At 51.5% G+C, this 11,889-nt stretch overlaps 7 protein-coding genes across 7 annotated transcripts; 4 read left to right on the forward strand and 3 right to left on the reverse strand.

The window, feature by feature from the left end:
- Positions 1-613: 613 nt before the first annotated feature.
- ALTATR162_LOCUS1623 (uncharacterized protein) lies at positions 614-1,168 on the reverse strand (the record flags this gene model as incomplete). Its single annotated transcript, XM_043309221.1, has 1 exon — positions 614-1,168. The coding sequence occupies one exon, from the start codon at positions 1,166-1,168 to the stop codon at positions 614-616; it is 555 nt and encodes a 184-aa protein (XP_043165156.1).
- Positions 1,169-2,354: 1,186 nt separating this feature from the next.
- Positions 2,355-3,015, forward strand: ALTATR162_LOCUS1624 (uncharacterized protein; the record flags this gene model as incomplete). The annotated part of the gene is made up of 2 exons (XM_043309222.1): positions 2,355-2,408; positions 2,488-3,015. The coding sequence occupies 2 exons, from the start codon at positions 2,355-2,357 to the stop codon at positions 3,013-3,015; spliced, it is 582 nt and encodes a 193-aa protein (XP_043165157.1).
- Positions 3,016-3,496: 481 nt separating this feature from the next.
- ALTATR162_LOCUS1625 (uncharacterized protein) lies at positions 3,497-4,505 on the forward strand (the record flags this gene model as incomplete). Its single annotated transcript, XM_043309223.1, has 2 exons — positions 3,497-3,776; positions 3,823-4,505. 2 exons carry the CDS (start codon positions 3,497-3,499, stop codon positions 4,503-4,505), a joined length of 963 nt encoding a protein of 320 aa, XP_043165158.1.
- Positions 4,506-5,063: 558 nt separating this feature from the next.
- ALTATR162_LOCUS1626 (uncharacterized protein) lies at positions 5,064-6,205 on the forward strand (the record flags this gene model as incomplete). Its single annotated transcript, XM_043309224.1, has 2 exons — positions 5,064-5,403; positions 5,532-6,205. The coding sequence occupies 2 exons, from the start codon at positions 5,064-5,066 to the stop codon at positions 6,203-6,205; spliced, it is 1,014 nt and encodes a 337-aa protein (XP_043165159.1).
- A 1,321-nt stretch (positions 6,206-7,526) lies between these two features.
- On the reverse strand, positions 7,527-8,770 carry ALTATR162_LOCUS1627 (uncharacterized protein; the record flags this gene model as incomplete). Its single annotated transcript, XM_043309225.1, has 2 exons — positions 7,527-8,504; positions 8,579-8,770. 2 exons carry the CDS (start codon positions 8,768-8,770, stop codon positions 7,527-7,529), a joined length of 1,170 nt encoding a protein of 389 aa, XP_043165160.1.
- A 384-nt stretch (positions 8,771-9,154) lies between these two features.
- ALTATR162_LOCUS1628 (uncharacterized protein) lies at positions 9,155-10,745 on the reverse strand (the record flags this gene model as incomplete). The annotated part of the gene is made up of 3 exons (XM_043309226.1): positions 9,155-10,154; positions 10,201-10,409; positions 10,470-10,745. 3 exons carry the CDS (start codon positions 10,743-10,745, stop codon positions 9,155-9,157), a joined length of 1,485 nt encoding a protein of 494 aa, XP_043165161.1.
- A 579-nt stretch (positions 10,746-11,324) lies between these two features.
- Positions 11,325-11,732, forward strand: ALTATR162_LOCUS1629 (uncharacterized protein; the record flags this gene model as incomplete). The annotated part of the gene is made up of 3 exons (XM_043309227.1): positions 11,325-11,336; positions 11,413-11,475; positions 11,532-11,732. 3 exons carry the CDS (start codon positions 11,325-11,327, stop codon positions 11,730-11,732), a joined length of 276 nt encoding a protein of 91 aa, XP_043165162.1.
- Between the last annotated feature and the right edge of the window lie 157 nt (positions 11,733-11,889).

Below are 11,889 nucleotides of genomic sequence, written 5' to 3' on the forward strand. Positions count from 1 at the left end.
TGAGATTTTATGCGAGCATGTCTGAAACGGGTCACGGTTTTTTTGCATGCAGATTACGTCGGCGTTGGAATTGTCTTAACATGATATACATATACACTTCTTTGATATCTGCACACTAGGGCAGCAGGGCATAGGAGTCGGATAGCTCGGGAGCAGCGAATCAAGATGCACCGACAATATCGTCATAAGCAAAGACTGAAGTCACGCAAGTAACACACATATGTTCAGGTGACATTTTGATGTAAACAGGGAATGCAACTCTGTTTTTGGATCCATAAGGGACGCTGTCTGTCTGTAAAGATGTAGGCTTCTTTCCTCCTGTAGCATGAGAAGCCTTGCGCGTTCACTAATGGGGTATCTAGATGTGATGATGATGATGATGATGATGATGAAAATGAAATAAAACGTCCCGCTGATCTGCACGTCCAAACTCCAAAAAAGCAACTGAAATCAATAAACGCCGAAACCAAAAATCGTCAGGGAAGGGGGCAATCGTAATCATGATTCCATAAATTCTTGTTGAGGAAACTTGTGCACGCTTCCCCGTGGAGTGAGCAACGGAAGGCGGGGAGCCCCAGAACTCAAACGGCGACGCAGAACGGACGGATCCCGCCTACACCTTGACCTGGGTGACACTGACAGTGCCCATGCCCGCGCCGCCGACTGCTGAGGCGGATGCAGACGCGGTAGCCGCCTTTCCCATAATCATGTCGCTCGTCTTGACGAAACCGCCTGGGAGAAGGAAGACGTAATCCTCTCGCCTACCGGACCGATCGACGGAGAATTGTTGCCAGTCCAACTGGTAGCCTACAACCAGATTGCATCGTCCACAGCGTTGTAGGTATCGCTTCTCGAAGCCCTCGTCGCTGGTGATGATCTCGGCTTGGCGGTCTTGTCGGGTCGAGAGGAGGAGTCCGTAGTGATCCTGCGACAGCGCGTTCTTATTGCGACCAGAAGTGGGTGCTGGCGGAAGCGGCATGATATGTGCGGCATCGCGCGTGTGTTGGCGTTTGGGGAGAGAGGGGAGCGGTGTCGTGGTTGCAAGTAAGAGGTGGTTGCACAGGCAGTGGTAGGTGTAGACTGTGTTGCTGGCCTGGAGGGAGATCTTCTCCTCTGGAGTGGGAGAAGGCATGGCGAAGTAGGCGCGGGAAGTAGTGGCAATATCCATCGTAGAGGTTGTGGGTGTTGGGACGAGTCGGGAAGTTTGATAGTTGTTGGTATCGGGGATTTTATGCTTATGAACTTTAAGAAGCGATGTGGCGAGACCTTATGTAGTCGTCTAGAAGCGATGCGCGGTACCGACCAACGGAAACCGTGGTTCGATGGGGACAGTGAGAACGTGGGCTGGTGCGTGTGTGGTGGTAGTCGCGCTATGTAATCGGGGTGGAAGGTTGTGGAATATGGTATATCCGACTTGGGTCCAGAAGCGCAGAATATCGGAGGTCCGACCCTCTTATACTTGGACCGAAGCAATCTGTAAACGAACCCTGATGCTGGTTCTTACGCTTAAGAAACAAGCGAGCGTGGTGGAACTGTGGGGATCCTTCCTGTCTCGTCGTGCACAATGTACGATCGCCGCAGTGCAGTGTGCCAAGTCAATTAATAGTAGTTTGTGGCTTGTCTGTGCAAAGGCGGGTGAGGCGGAATCGTGTTTGTTCTGGAGGGCAATTTGTTTGAAAGACGGTCCGGGCTCGAAACCCAATACTCCAGCCAAGCTCAGTTATGAGACCCTCTTGGCGTGTCTTGTTGGTGGAGTTGCGGCTGTTCAAGTAAGCTAAGCTGGGAGTCAGAGGTGTGCTATCAGAAAAGGTCTGAGTAAAGGGTCCACTAGGTGCTCCACAGCAGTAACGCGTATTGATAAGAGCAAACCGCGTGCATTGGAGTCACGCAGAGGCTATGTTGGGGAGGTAAGATTTATAGTGTAATAGGTGGCCGGCGGTGGATGAGTAAAAGGCCAGAGGGCGTCGGCGGCGTCATGGCGCCAGCAGGAGAGCGACATGTCAAAAGCACCGGGCAAACCCCACCATGTCTCCCCACGGTGTTGGATCTGGTTGTGCGAATGGATTTGCAGCACCTCACCACGCGTCGCATCGGACGTGTGACAGGTGCTGAGATTGGGCCGAGAACGGGGTCCTCTCCTCTCCTCAAGTCGTCGCCTCGAGTTTCCGGTGTAGCGTCGGCGCTAAAGAGAGTGGGGTGAAGGAGGTATGGCGTGCATACGCAGTAGAAGGCGAGGAAAGTTCCGTGTGGTTTCGGCGCGCCGCCGCCCGCGTCTGCGCCTGCGGTGAGACTGCTTGGCGCCTCAGTACCTGCGACGCCTGTTAGACACGATTTGAGGCGACGAACCGGGGAGAATGCCGCTCACAAAGGATGCCATCAAGTTTGGCACCTTTGTGGTTACGAACCAGGTGCGTTGTACCTATGCGGCCGCTGTTGCACTTCACAAATCACGAGAATAAACAAGTCAAGCTGACTATGTGTACGTAGGTCTTCCACGTAACGCGCCTATCCTTTGCCATAGTCAACCTCAAGCCCCTCCTGCCTGGCCATGTCTTGGTATCACCGCGCCGTATCGTGCCGCGTTTCAACGACCTGTCCTCCGCCGAAGTGCAGGACCTATTCTTGACTGTGCAGCGGGTATCCCGCATGGTGGAGCGAGTCTTCAGTGCCTCATCCCTGAACATCGCCATACAAGATGGCATAGACGCTGGTCAGAGCGTGCCTCATGTCCATGCACACATCATCCCTCGCAAGAAGGACGATCTAGAAGAGAAGGGTGGCACCGACGCTATATACGGTATGATGGAGAGCGAGGATGCGGACCTGAGCAAGCAGCTTGCCGACAAGGAGAGGGCAGCCAGTGCACATCTCGCTGGAGACGAAAAGAAAGGAGGCTTCCCTGCTGTCGACAATGATAGCCGCAAGCCCCGGAGTGACGACGAGATGCAGAAAGAGGCCGAATGGCTGGCAGAGGAGATGGCTAGGGATGGACAAGACGAACAGCCAGTTGCCTGAAAGCTCTCGTTCGTATCGCAGTATCTGCATAGATGCCTGACTATCAGCTGTGGTCTGCACGTTCGAGCCTGAGCCCCGCCTCATACCAGTAGATGATAGACGGTACATATACGGGCACTGGCAGTCCAGACCACTTTGTCCTTTCTGTAGACGAATGCCCTTCGTGGTCACAATCCAGCTAGGTCTCGAGGTTCTTCCTACAGTCCACCTAGGTCTCGAGGTTCTTCCTACAGTCCACCCAATTGGCTCGTGTGCCACCGTACCTTTCCCGCTTTCTTGATGTCGAGTAGACCACTACCTTTGGAAACACCACAAAATCTCTTGTACTTTCCGTTGCATCAGTAATGTCAGGGCTCTCGTCCACGTCTGCACCTTTGTCTGCGGCGTAGTAAACCTGGTCTTGGGGCTGCAGCCTGCACATGTACATCTACGCCCCAACACCGCGCCTTCTTCTGAATCTCTCCTCCAAACGCCACCGCCTATGACAGACTTCCGCCTTCTAGATCTCCCAGCCGAACTCCGATACCACGTATACTCTTTCTTGATCCCACAAAACATGGCGATCACATTCGAACACTGTGGTTGGTTGGAGAGTGGCGAACCTGACTGGACTACCAACGGGTTTCGAAACGGTGAAGACGTCCCCTCTAAGGTAGGAGGTAATCACTTCTACAGGAACACCTCAGTGCGTCGCTGGAACCATATCACGGTTGAGACGCAGCTATTCCGAGTGAACAAATTCGTCTCAAATGAAGCGCTATGTAAGTTCTTCATATGACGCGCATCAACCCTTATTAAGTGCTTCAGCGGTTCTTTACGGATCGAATACATACAAATTCACTGTCCATGGACAAACCATGTGGCCAAAGTCACTACGGAGTCCATTCGTCTTCGGACCTCTTGGCCACCCCGATCGGCTCCCATTACTACGCAATCTACGAAGCATCCATATCGAGGTAATTTCTGATGTCAATAGCCATTGGGCAGTTAAGCGTCAGCGGTCACGATTAGAGTATCTTGTCGAAACCCTAAAAGAGCATGCAGATGACAGCGACCAGAAGCCTCTATTGGACAACCTGAAAGTCGATTTTCAGTTTGTCTCACAAATGACAGTTGAATCTATCTATAGGAACACTGCCGGCCATATCGCGCATCTCTGTATTCCCATGAACATGGAGAAGTTCATTTTCGGTCTCGAAAGCCTCTCATCACTTCGTGGCATCAAGGATGTGGAGATTACTGGGTTACCGGAGTGGTATACGAAGTGTCTACAATTATCGATACAAGGTAAAGGAGGAGATCTTAAAGAGACGGACTGGCTTCTTGTTGGAACCAGGCGTCGTGTGAGCAGGAATAGCGCGCACTGGAAGAAGCAGTTGGTATCGACTCGCAAATGGCATCAGCCCACGCTGGATTGGAAGGAGTTTGCGGAGTGCAATGATGTTACCACTCCAGTTGACATCGACAAGTTCTGGGCAATCGAGAGATAGTTTTGTTTGGTCCTGATTTCCTTTGTGTTGGTCCGCCCATGTTAGTTGTAGAAACAACAGCGATGGTCGAAATGCAGGTAGGAACATGGCAATCGTGAAGTCCAAGGCTGTGCGACGTCCGGAAGAGTGAAGATGACAATTAGCATGTGGCAGAGCTCCTGCGTGCGCTTCACAGCTCATTCAGCAAATGAAGCAACCACGACTGTCAATAAATATTTGATAACGTCTCTGGCTTGAAAGGAAGACTTTGATGACTACACGTACAGTCACAGACGTGTGACTCTCGCTGTCTCACTTCGAGATGCGCAGTTTGCCCCACGTTTGCTGATTGATTGGCTCGCGAGCATGACGCGAACTACGACCATGACCTAATGACTCCCTATCGCGCCGCGGCCTTTATCGCCATCTGTCCCTGAACACATCCTTAATCTGTGGTAGTACTTCTGTGCTCTTGCCTTCTATTCAGGTATCTTGCTTTCTGAACCTGCTAGCATCACTCTCTCTTTAACGCCATCTATACTACTCTTCCCCGTAGTTCGTACCATCATCGCCACCACAATGGCCGTCGGCGATATTCCCTCAAGCCCGCAGCAGGCAAATGCCCCACGTCAACCTATCGATATCGAAGCGTGGACCGAGCAGGCGACTGTTGCGCTCAGCTCTGTGGCTATATCTGCCCCTGGAGACGCGGTTCAAGGTACCTCGGTTACGCTTGCGATCCCGCTCGATGAACACGATGCGCCTGTCACTGCTGCATACCCCGTAGGTGCCTCAGCAGCTGCAAAGGAAGGCGGTTACTATCATCGCAAAGAACCGCTACGCCGCGATAGCTTGAAAAGGCGTGAAGCTCTGTTGAGAGGCAAGGAAGGGACTAGGCGCAGGCAGAGGTGGGAAAATGGTACGTTGACGGTTGCCCCTCCCCCTTCTCTCGGAGACGCTTTACGCATTACAACACGACCCTCTGATCATCACCTGCACTGCGGATAATTCATCGTTTAAAGTACGCGTCGATTGATTTCTAGCCAGACCGCCTCCTGAACAACCCTCACGCCGAGCCTCCACTGCCAAAGGACTGGGAAGTACACCCTACCTATACGGCCAAGAATGTACCCTACTATCTCGCTCCTCTCTGGGACGCAGGCCTCAAGCGCCAGTCCAATGAACGCAAGACTGCTGCTGTCGCCCAGAAGACTGCGACCAAGACCGTAGCCAACAAGCCCACAACTCCCGGCGTCGTGCCCAAGGAGCTGCGCGAGAAGCTCAAGCGATCGCGTGGTGCCAAGGGTCTGCTCATGGACCTCGAGGGCGAGGTACGCAAGTTCGTCGCGGACTGGGAGGAGAAGGAGCGCAAGGCAGAGCAAGATGGCTTACCTGCTGATCCAGACAGCGAGGACGACGAGATTGTCTTCGTTGGAAGGAATGGGCAGATGAACGATCTCCGCTCGCCTACAGAGGCCGAGTCTATCAAGAAGGAGCTTATGCTTTTCGAGACACCCGAGGAAGACGTTGGAGGCAGCTTCGGACGCTGGCTCGTACATCACATCGGTGTCTACTATGGCTTGAAGACGTGGAGTGTTACTGTCGGTAACCCAGCCAGGCGCGAAGCATATGTTGGCTTGAAGGGTGCGAAGCTCAAGGCTGGGAACAATGGCAGTCAGGTCTGTGACACTTTGCCTCGACCGCTCTATGGCTTGGTCTAGTCTGTCCTAGCCTCAAGCTTGTCTCAAGATCTTTAGCGCTCTCGCTGGTCCCTCAGTTGGTCTGCTTTACTCATGTACAATGGATAGTACATGGGCTTGTAATCCGCATGTGTCCGCGGTCTCGAGTTTTCACTGCTCGCATTCGCATCTGCATCTGCATATAGATGGGTGGACTGTTACTCATGAATCGCATCGCATCGCATCGCATCAGCATATATTTGCTTTTAAGTGTGTGCATACACTAGCGGACATGTCATTTTTAAAGAAAGCCTGGCCCAACAGCTAACCGTACTGGTGATCCTCTGCCCAAATAGAATCGCGAGCTGAGTTGGAGTGATGTGGTGTACTAAAACGTGAACCAAACATCCAAAACCAGTTCTGCTGGGAACATTCTTAATAAGATCTGGGACATGATTTGAGCACCCCGGTCTGGAATGAAGATAAATCGAGTAACTACTTGCGCAGGTAGTTGGATGATCTGCCGAGAGGAGCAATTCCGTAGCTACTCTCACTCTAAAGCTCTTCATAGACCATTGCGCATAGCTCAAGTGGTAATAGGCGTTGCATCTTATCGGCGAAGTCTACGTTCCAAACTCGACTGTAAGATCCTACGCTGGCTCCCGCGATTCTTTTGAGAGCGTCCCAGTGTCTTGTAGCCTTCCGGGGTTTGGAAACGAAGCCGAGTGTTTACTCAAACATACCTATTGTATAGAGCAAGTTTTCGTTCCAACGCTCGCATCCGTTGTTGTTGCAAGTCTTCGAGTCGGATGTTGATGACATCTTGTTGTTGCATGGCTCTGCCTGCAAATCAGCCTCTGCACTCATGAAGATGTCAGTCAAATGATACTCTTGTAGATGTTGGTGTGCGCCGGATATCTTCCTTCTGGCGATTTCGGTGGCACCTGCACGCAACCATCTTGTTCAAGCAGAATGTAATACTGCAAGGCGGCGATTTGCTGGCAGTGTGTAAGATTCAGGCATAATTTCAACCAAATCAAAAGAGAGAAGGGAACACGCACAGTGATGTTCACCTAGAATCGTTCTTGACTAAGTAGGCTAGCCACGCGGATACGGCCTCGATGGAGGGAACATACGGCTATCATCAGGGCATTGTGTTGGTGTGTGGCTCTTCTCTACGAATCCAATAGCATCCGGCGATAAAAGCATGCATGTGCGCCACGTGTTTTCATGGGGTTCGATGTTTCCTGAGTATCGTTCATAAAATTGATTCGTGACTATAACATCGTTGGCTGTTCGTGCAATGATAATGAACTATTCAAGTTGACTAGGCAAAGCAATCCTTATTCCATCTCATCTGACACTACTCGAACTTAGCAAAAGCAAGTTCATATGCCAGAGCAAGCGTCATCCGCGCATGCTGAAGCATGTGGTCGAAGCTGAGGTACTCAATTTTGTCCTCGGTTGTGTGAATCTTGTTGTCGCTATACTTGAAATCCGACTCAATGACAAAGGCTGATGGGTAGCCGGCCTTGGACGCGCTGGCATGATCCGAGCAGGCGTAACCACACTTTGTGAGAACATACGGGATACCACAGTAGACGGTGATGATCTGCTTGATGAACTCGGTAAGGCCAGGGTCAACAAAGTCGGTGATGACACCAACAGACTCTGGCTCGCCTGCGTCGAGCGTCTTCTGAACGTAACCAGTCATGTCCTGCTGAAGCATAGCCTTGACTTTGCGAGCCTCCTTCTCGTAGGACTGGAAAATGGCCTGCGATCCCAGAAGACCTCCTTCTTCAGCAGAGTACCAGTGAAACTCAATTGTGTTGTCTGCCTCGCCCTTGAGAATTTCTTCGGACTTGAGAAGTACGCGCAGCGCTTCGAGGATGGTCACGGTACCGCTGCCGTCATCATCGGCACCCGGGGCGGCCAGGAGAGATGGGAAGAAGAGGTTGATGCTGTCTTGATGGGCACCAATGACGATCGTCTTGTCGCTCTTGCCAGGGATGGTGGCGATGATAGAGGACTGGCCCCAGGGGTGGGGAAACGCCTTCACAGAAGCGTTGACAGCGCCTGCATCTGCGATTGTCTTGTTGACTTGACCGAGGAGCCATGCCGAGCTCTCTACGCCGTATTTCGACTTGTAATATCGGGTGTGGAATGAGGTGAAGGTCTCGAGATGCGCTCGCATGTTGTCCTTCTCCAATTTCTTGAGCAGTGGGGCGATGGTCTCATTGTATATAGGCTTTTCAGGGAACTTCACGCTCTCGGTTTTGAGCTGGTGGTTCAGCGTGCCGAGCTCTGCGTTGTGCGTGATATCGAAGAAGTTGATGTTTTGCTGGACGATGTCAGCGGCAGGCTTCAAGATACGCCTCACACAGACAGTTCTCGATGTTGAAAGTTGCGCCATACCTTGCGTAGTTCCCACTTCTCATCTTCGGTGACCCATCTTGTCTCGCCCGGCGACAGCTCAATGAGATACTCATCCGGCTCGGCGATAGTAACCTGCGGCTCTTGCAGGACAACTTGAGGGTCCTTGGGATGCGAAACCGCAGCAGCAAGGGCAGCCGTATATAGAGGCAGCAATAGTGTGGTTGACTTCATGTTTGCTGAGGATGTAGATGGTAGTGGGAGCTATGATATGGTGAAGCCTGGAGGCTTGCCGGTGCTGGGGTTGACGCGGTGATGCGGAGATAGCGGCGGAGCTATTCTAATGCGGCTAGTCCTCTATCACGAGGTCACGCGTCGCGTCCACTTCGTTCCAAAGCTCCTTGTTCGTAACTGGGCACGTTCTTCCTGGCAAAGGATGGACGTTCATATCTATGATTAAGCTCATACCTATATCCAAAGCTTGAGGGTGTTGCAATGACGCTGCTGATGAAAGGTCTAGGAAATGTCCAGCACGCAACGAGTCAACTCCACAACCGAAACCCCCCAGACGCTAATCATTCCCCATCTATCTAGGTATACACACGTTGTTACCTCTGATTAGCAGGAACCACGGCGTCGTCGATTGCCTTGTAAGTCTTGCTCAAGCTGCTGCATTTGATACGCCACCACCATAGCTACACCAGCCAGGAACAAGATGCATCTCTCCCTAGTCTCGGTGAAGATCAATGCACCCACCAATGCAAATGCCACAGCCATAGAACCTGTCATTAATGTTCTGGCGAGGAGCTGGAAGCCTCCATCTGCATTTACATAAACCGGCCGACGATGGTCCTGTATCTTCCTGAAGGCATTTCGAACTCTGTAAGCTCTGTTGACACTGTGCACAGCAGCTGCGAACACCATCGGACGAGCGCCCCCGATCGCATCTTCACTTCGATCATCTATCGTGACTTCGAAAGCGTCGTCGCTATCAGCGTCTATGATACTGCTCATAGCTCGCTTTTTACTTGTCATCCCTTCCCAATATATACGTCGAATGTCGACCTTGGCCTCGCGGCAGATGCGAGGTATCTCCCGTGCAATATGTTTGATTTGGTCTTTATCGAGATCTTCGACTTTCAGCGATAGTCGGAGGTTGATCGACGCTCTCTCCAGTGCATCCTTCCGGAAAGCGGCCTTGCGTTCCTGAGTTTGGTGCTGGTGCAGAGGTCCCAGTTGCACGGTTCGTTTGTAGCTTCGTAGTCGGTCCCATATTAGACATGGTTGCCTCTTTCGTTTCTCGTTGATCTTTTCGCACAGTTGTGTTAGCAAAAATGGTCCACCCTTCTCTGCTAGCAATTCTTCTAAAGAGTTGCAGAGTGCAGTCGTGAAAGAGTTCGGCCCAGGACCAGACGTGAACGATTCCTCAGCTGAGGCTGCTAACAACTGGTAGATCCGTGACCCAACATTTCTGCACTTGGCGGCTGCTGCACTCGCCATGCAACAATCCAATATGACAAGGGCGTCGCCTTCCATCTCGTTCAAAACCGGCACTTCCGCTTTGCGCCAGCTTGCCTTCGCCATATGTCGTCCTCTAGCGTGTGAGGGGTCCTCTTTCCTAATTGACTTAGACTCTCGACTGACACCTGCGGTGAATGACTTACGCTGATAGCTCTAGATACCCCCCTTCCTTGTCTCTGGAACCATGACCCGTGTAGTAAATGATCAGTAAACTATGAGGATCGTCATGCTTATGCACATGATCCAGTATCGCCTTGTTAATGTCGAGCTGTGGACGTTTGCTATCATTGATGGCATGTACAGAGCACTCATAGCCGAACTTATTCTTGAATATCGATTCTAGTCGCTCAATCTATACATCAGGGTAAGCACACGATTGCTGCCACGAAATGAAACAAAACGATGTACTGACCTCCTTAGTGTGACCTTCAAAGTCGTCTATACTTTCATCCCATCGAATAATTTTTACCGCAACTTTCAGGTATCCGATGGGAATCTCCAAAGCCTCGTCCGAGGCTTCTTGGAAGATGGCCTGTCTCACGGCGTCTCGTTTCCGTTCCATGTTTTCCTCTTCCTTTCTGGCGGTTTGGGCGGCGGCAGCATCGTCTGGTATAACGAGCGAGCTCTTGCGAGAGACTTTTGCAGGCGAAGAACTGCGAAAGGCTGTCGGTTCGCCTTGCTGCCCCATTCTGTTAGGTGGATTCTGTTGGTTCGATGTGGTCAGCAACCGTGCGACCTGATGTATGTAAGGCGGCCATTAGAGGACGGGCCCTCTTTTTGAAGTGTCACGACAGGCTGTGCAATCCCAAAGCCATCGTCCTCCATGTGGCTATGCTGTTGTAGCTACACAATCTTGGTGCTCTTCTGTCGCAGGTAATTGTCATGCTAGAGGACCGTTTGCCTGGTAGCTTGCGCAGCCGCTGCCTTCTTTTTGGTTGGTTCTTAGCCCCTGACGTTTGTCCTGCACAGGGCGCCACAAACAAAATCATCCCAATGAGAAGCAAACCCGACCCTCCACTACGATAGTACACCAAGTCATCCATTCGATCGATCGGCAGAGTTGAGGCTTAAAATCCTAACGTGGTACGGCTCATCTGTTTGTGGGGCCAACCGAGTTACAGTTTGGTTGAAGCATGATGCAAGCCTGAACAGATAAAGGGCGCAAGTGAGCCTGCCAGTTCGCCTCGATGCCTCAGGCATTTGCGTCGCAGCAAATCAACGAAGAAGCTCGTTTAATCATAACAACTCCGCTAGTAAGATCTCCTCGATGTCGGACCAGGTGAGATCACACGAACCCCGCCCGCACCACCAGCGGATAAGCCTACTACTGACCGGTCGCGCTTTGCCTCGTACAGAAAGACCTTTCCGACAACGAGCGGAACAAGTCAACTGTGCAGCCCAGTGATGATCCTGCGGGTGTGAGTGAGGGCTGTTTTCATACAAGCTTGCTGTTTAGACTAATAGTTCTGGCCAGCGGAAGCCACAATATGAGAAAGGAGATCCGGTCAAGATGATGGTTGAAGAGCCAGGGAACACGCATTTCAAAACTTTCAATGTGGCTCGTTCTCAATTTGTATCCAATCGTTGGATGTATGAGCTGGAGGATCCTGTCACCAATCTACCCTGGAAAGAAGGCAAATTGTTCCCAGGAACCGATCTCGAAAGTGATGAATGAGGGGTCAAAGGTTCTGCTTATGTTTTGAGTTTTTGATCGGGTAACGTTTCGCAAATTGACCGTAACAGCTCGAAGTTGCGACCTCTTGGCATTCTCAGCCTTCTATATTGGTCTTACTACAAAAGTACCGGCTTATCTCCCCATCTCGAACTGCTTA

This window comes from Alternaria atra, assembly GCF_907166805.1.
Source record: "Alternaria atra isolate CS162 genome assembly, contig: 21, whole genome shotgun sequence".
Lineage (NCBI taxonomy): Eukaryota > Fungi > Ascomycota > Dothideomycetes > Pleosporales > Pleosporaceae > Alternaria > Alternaria atra.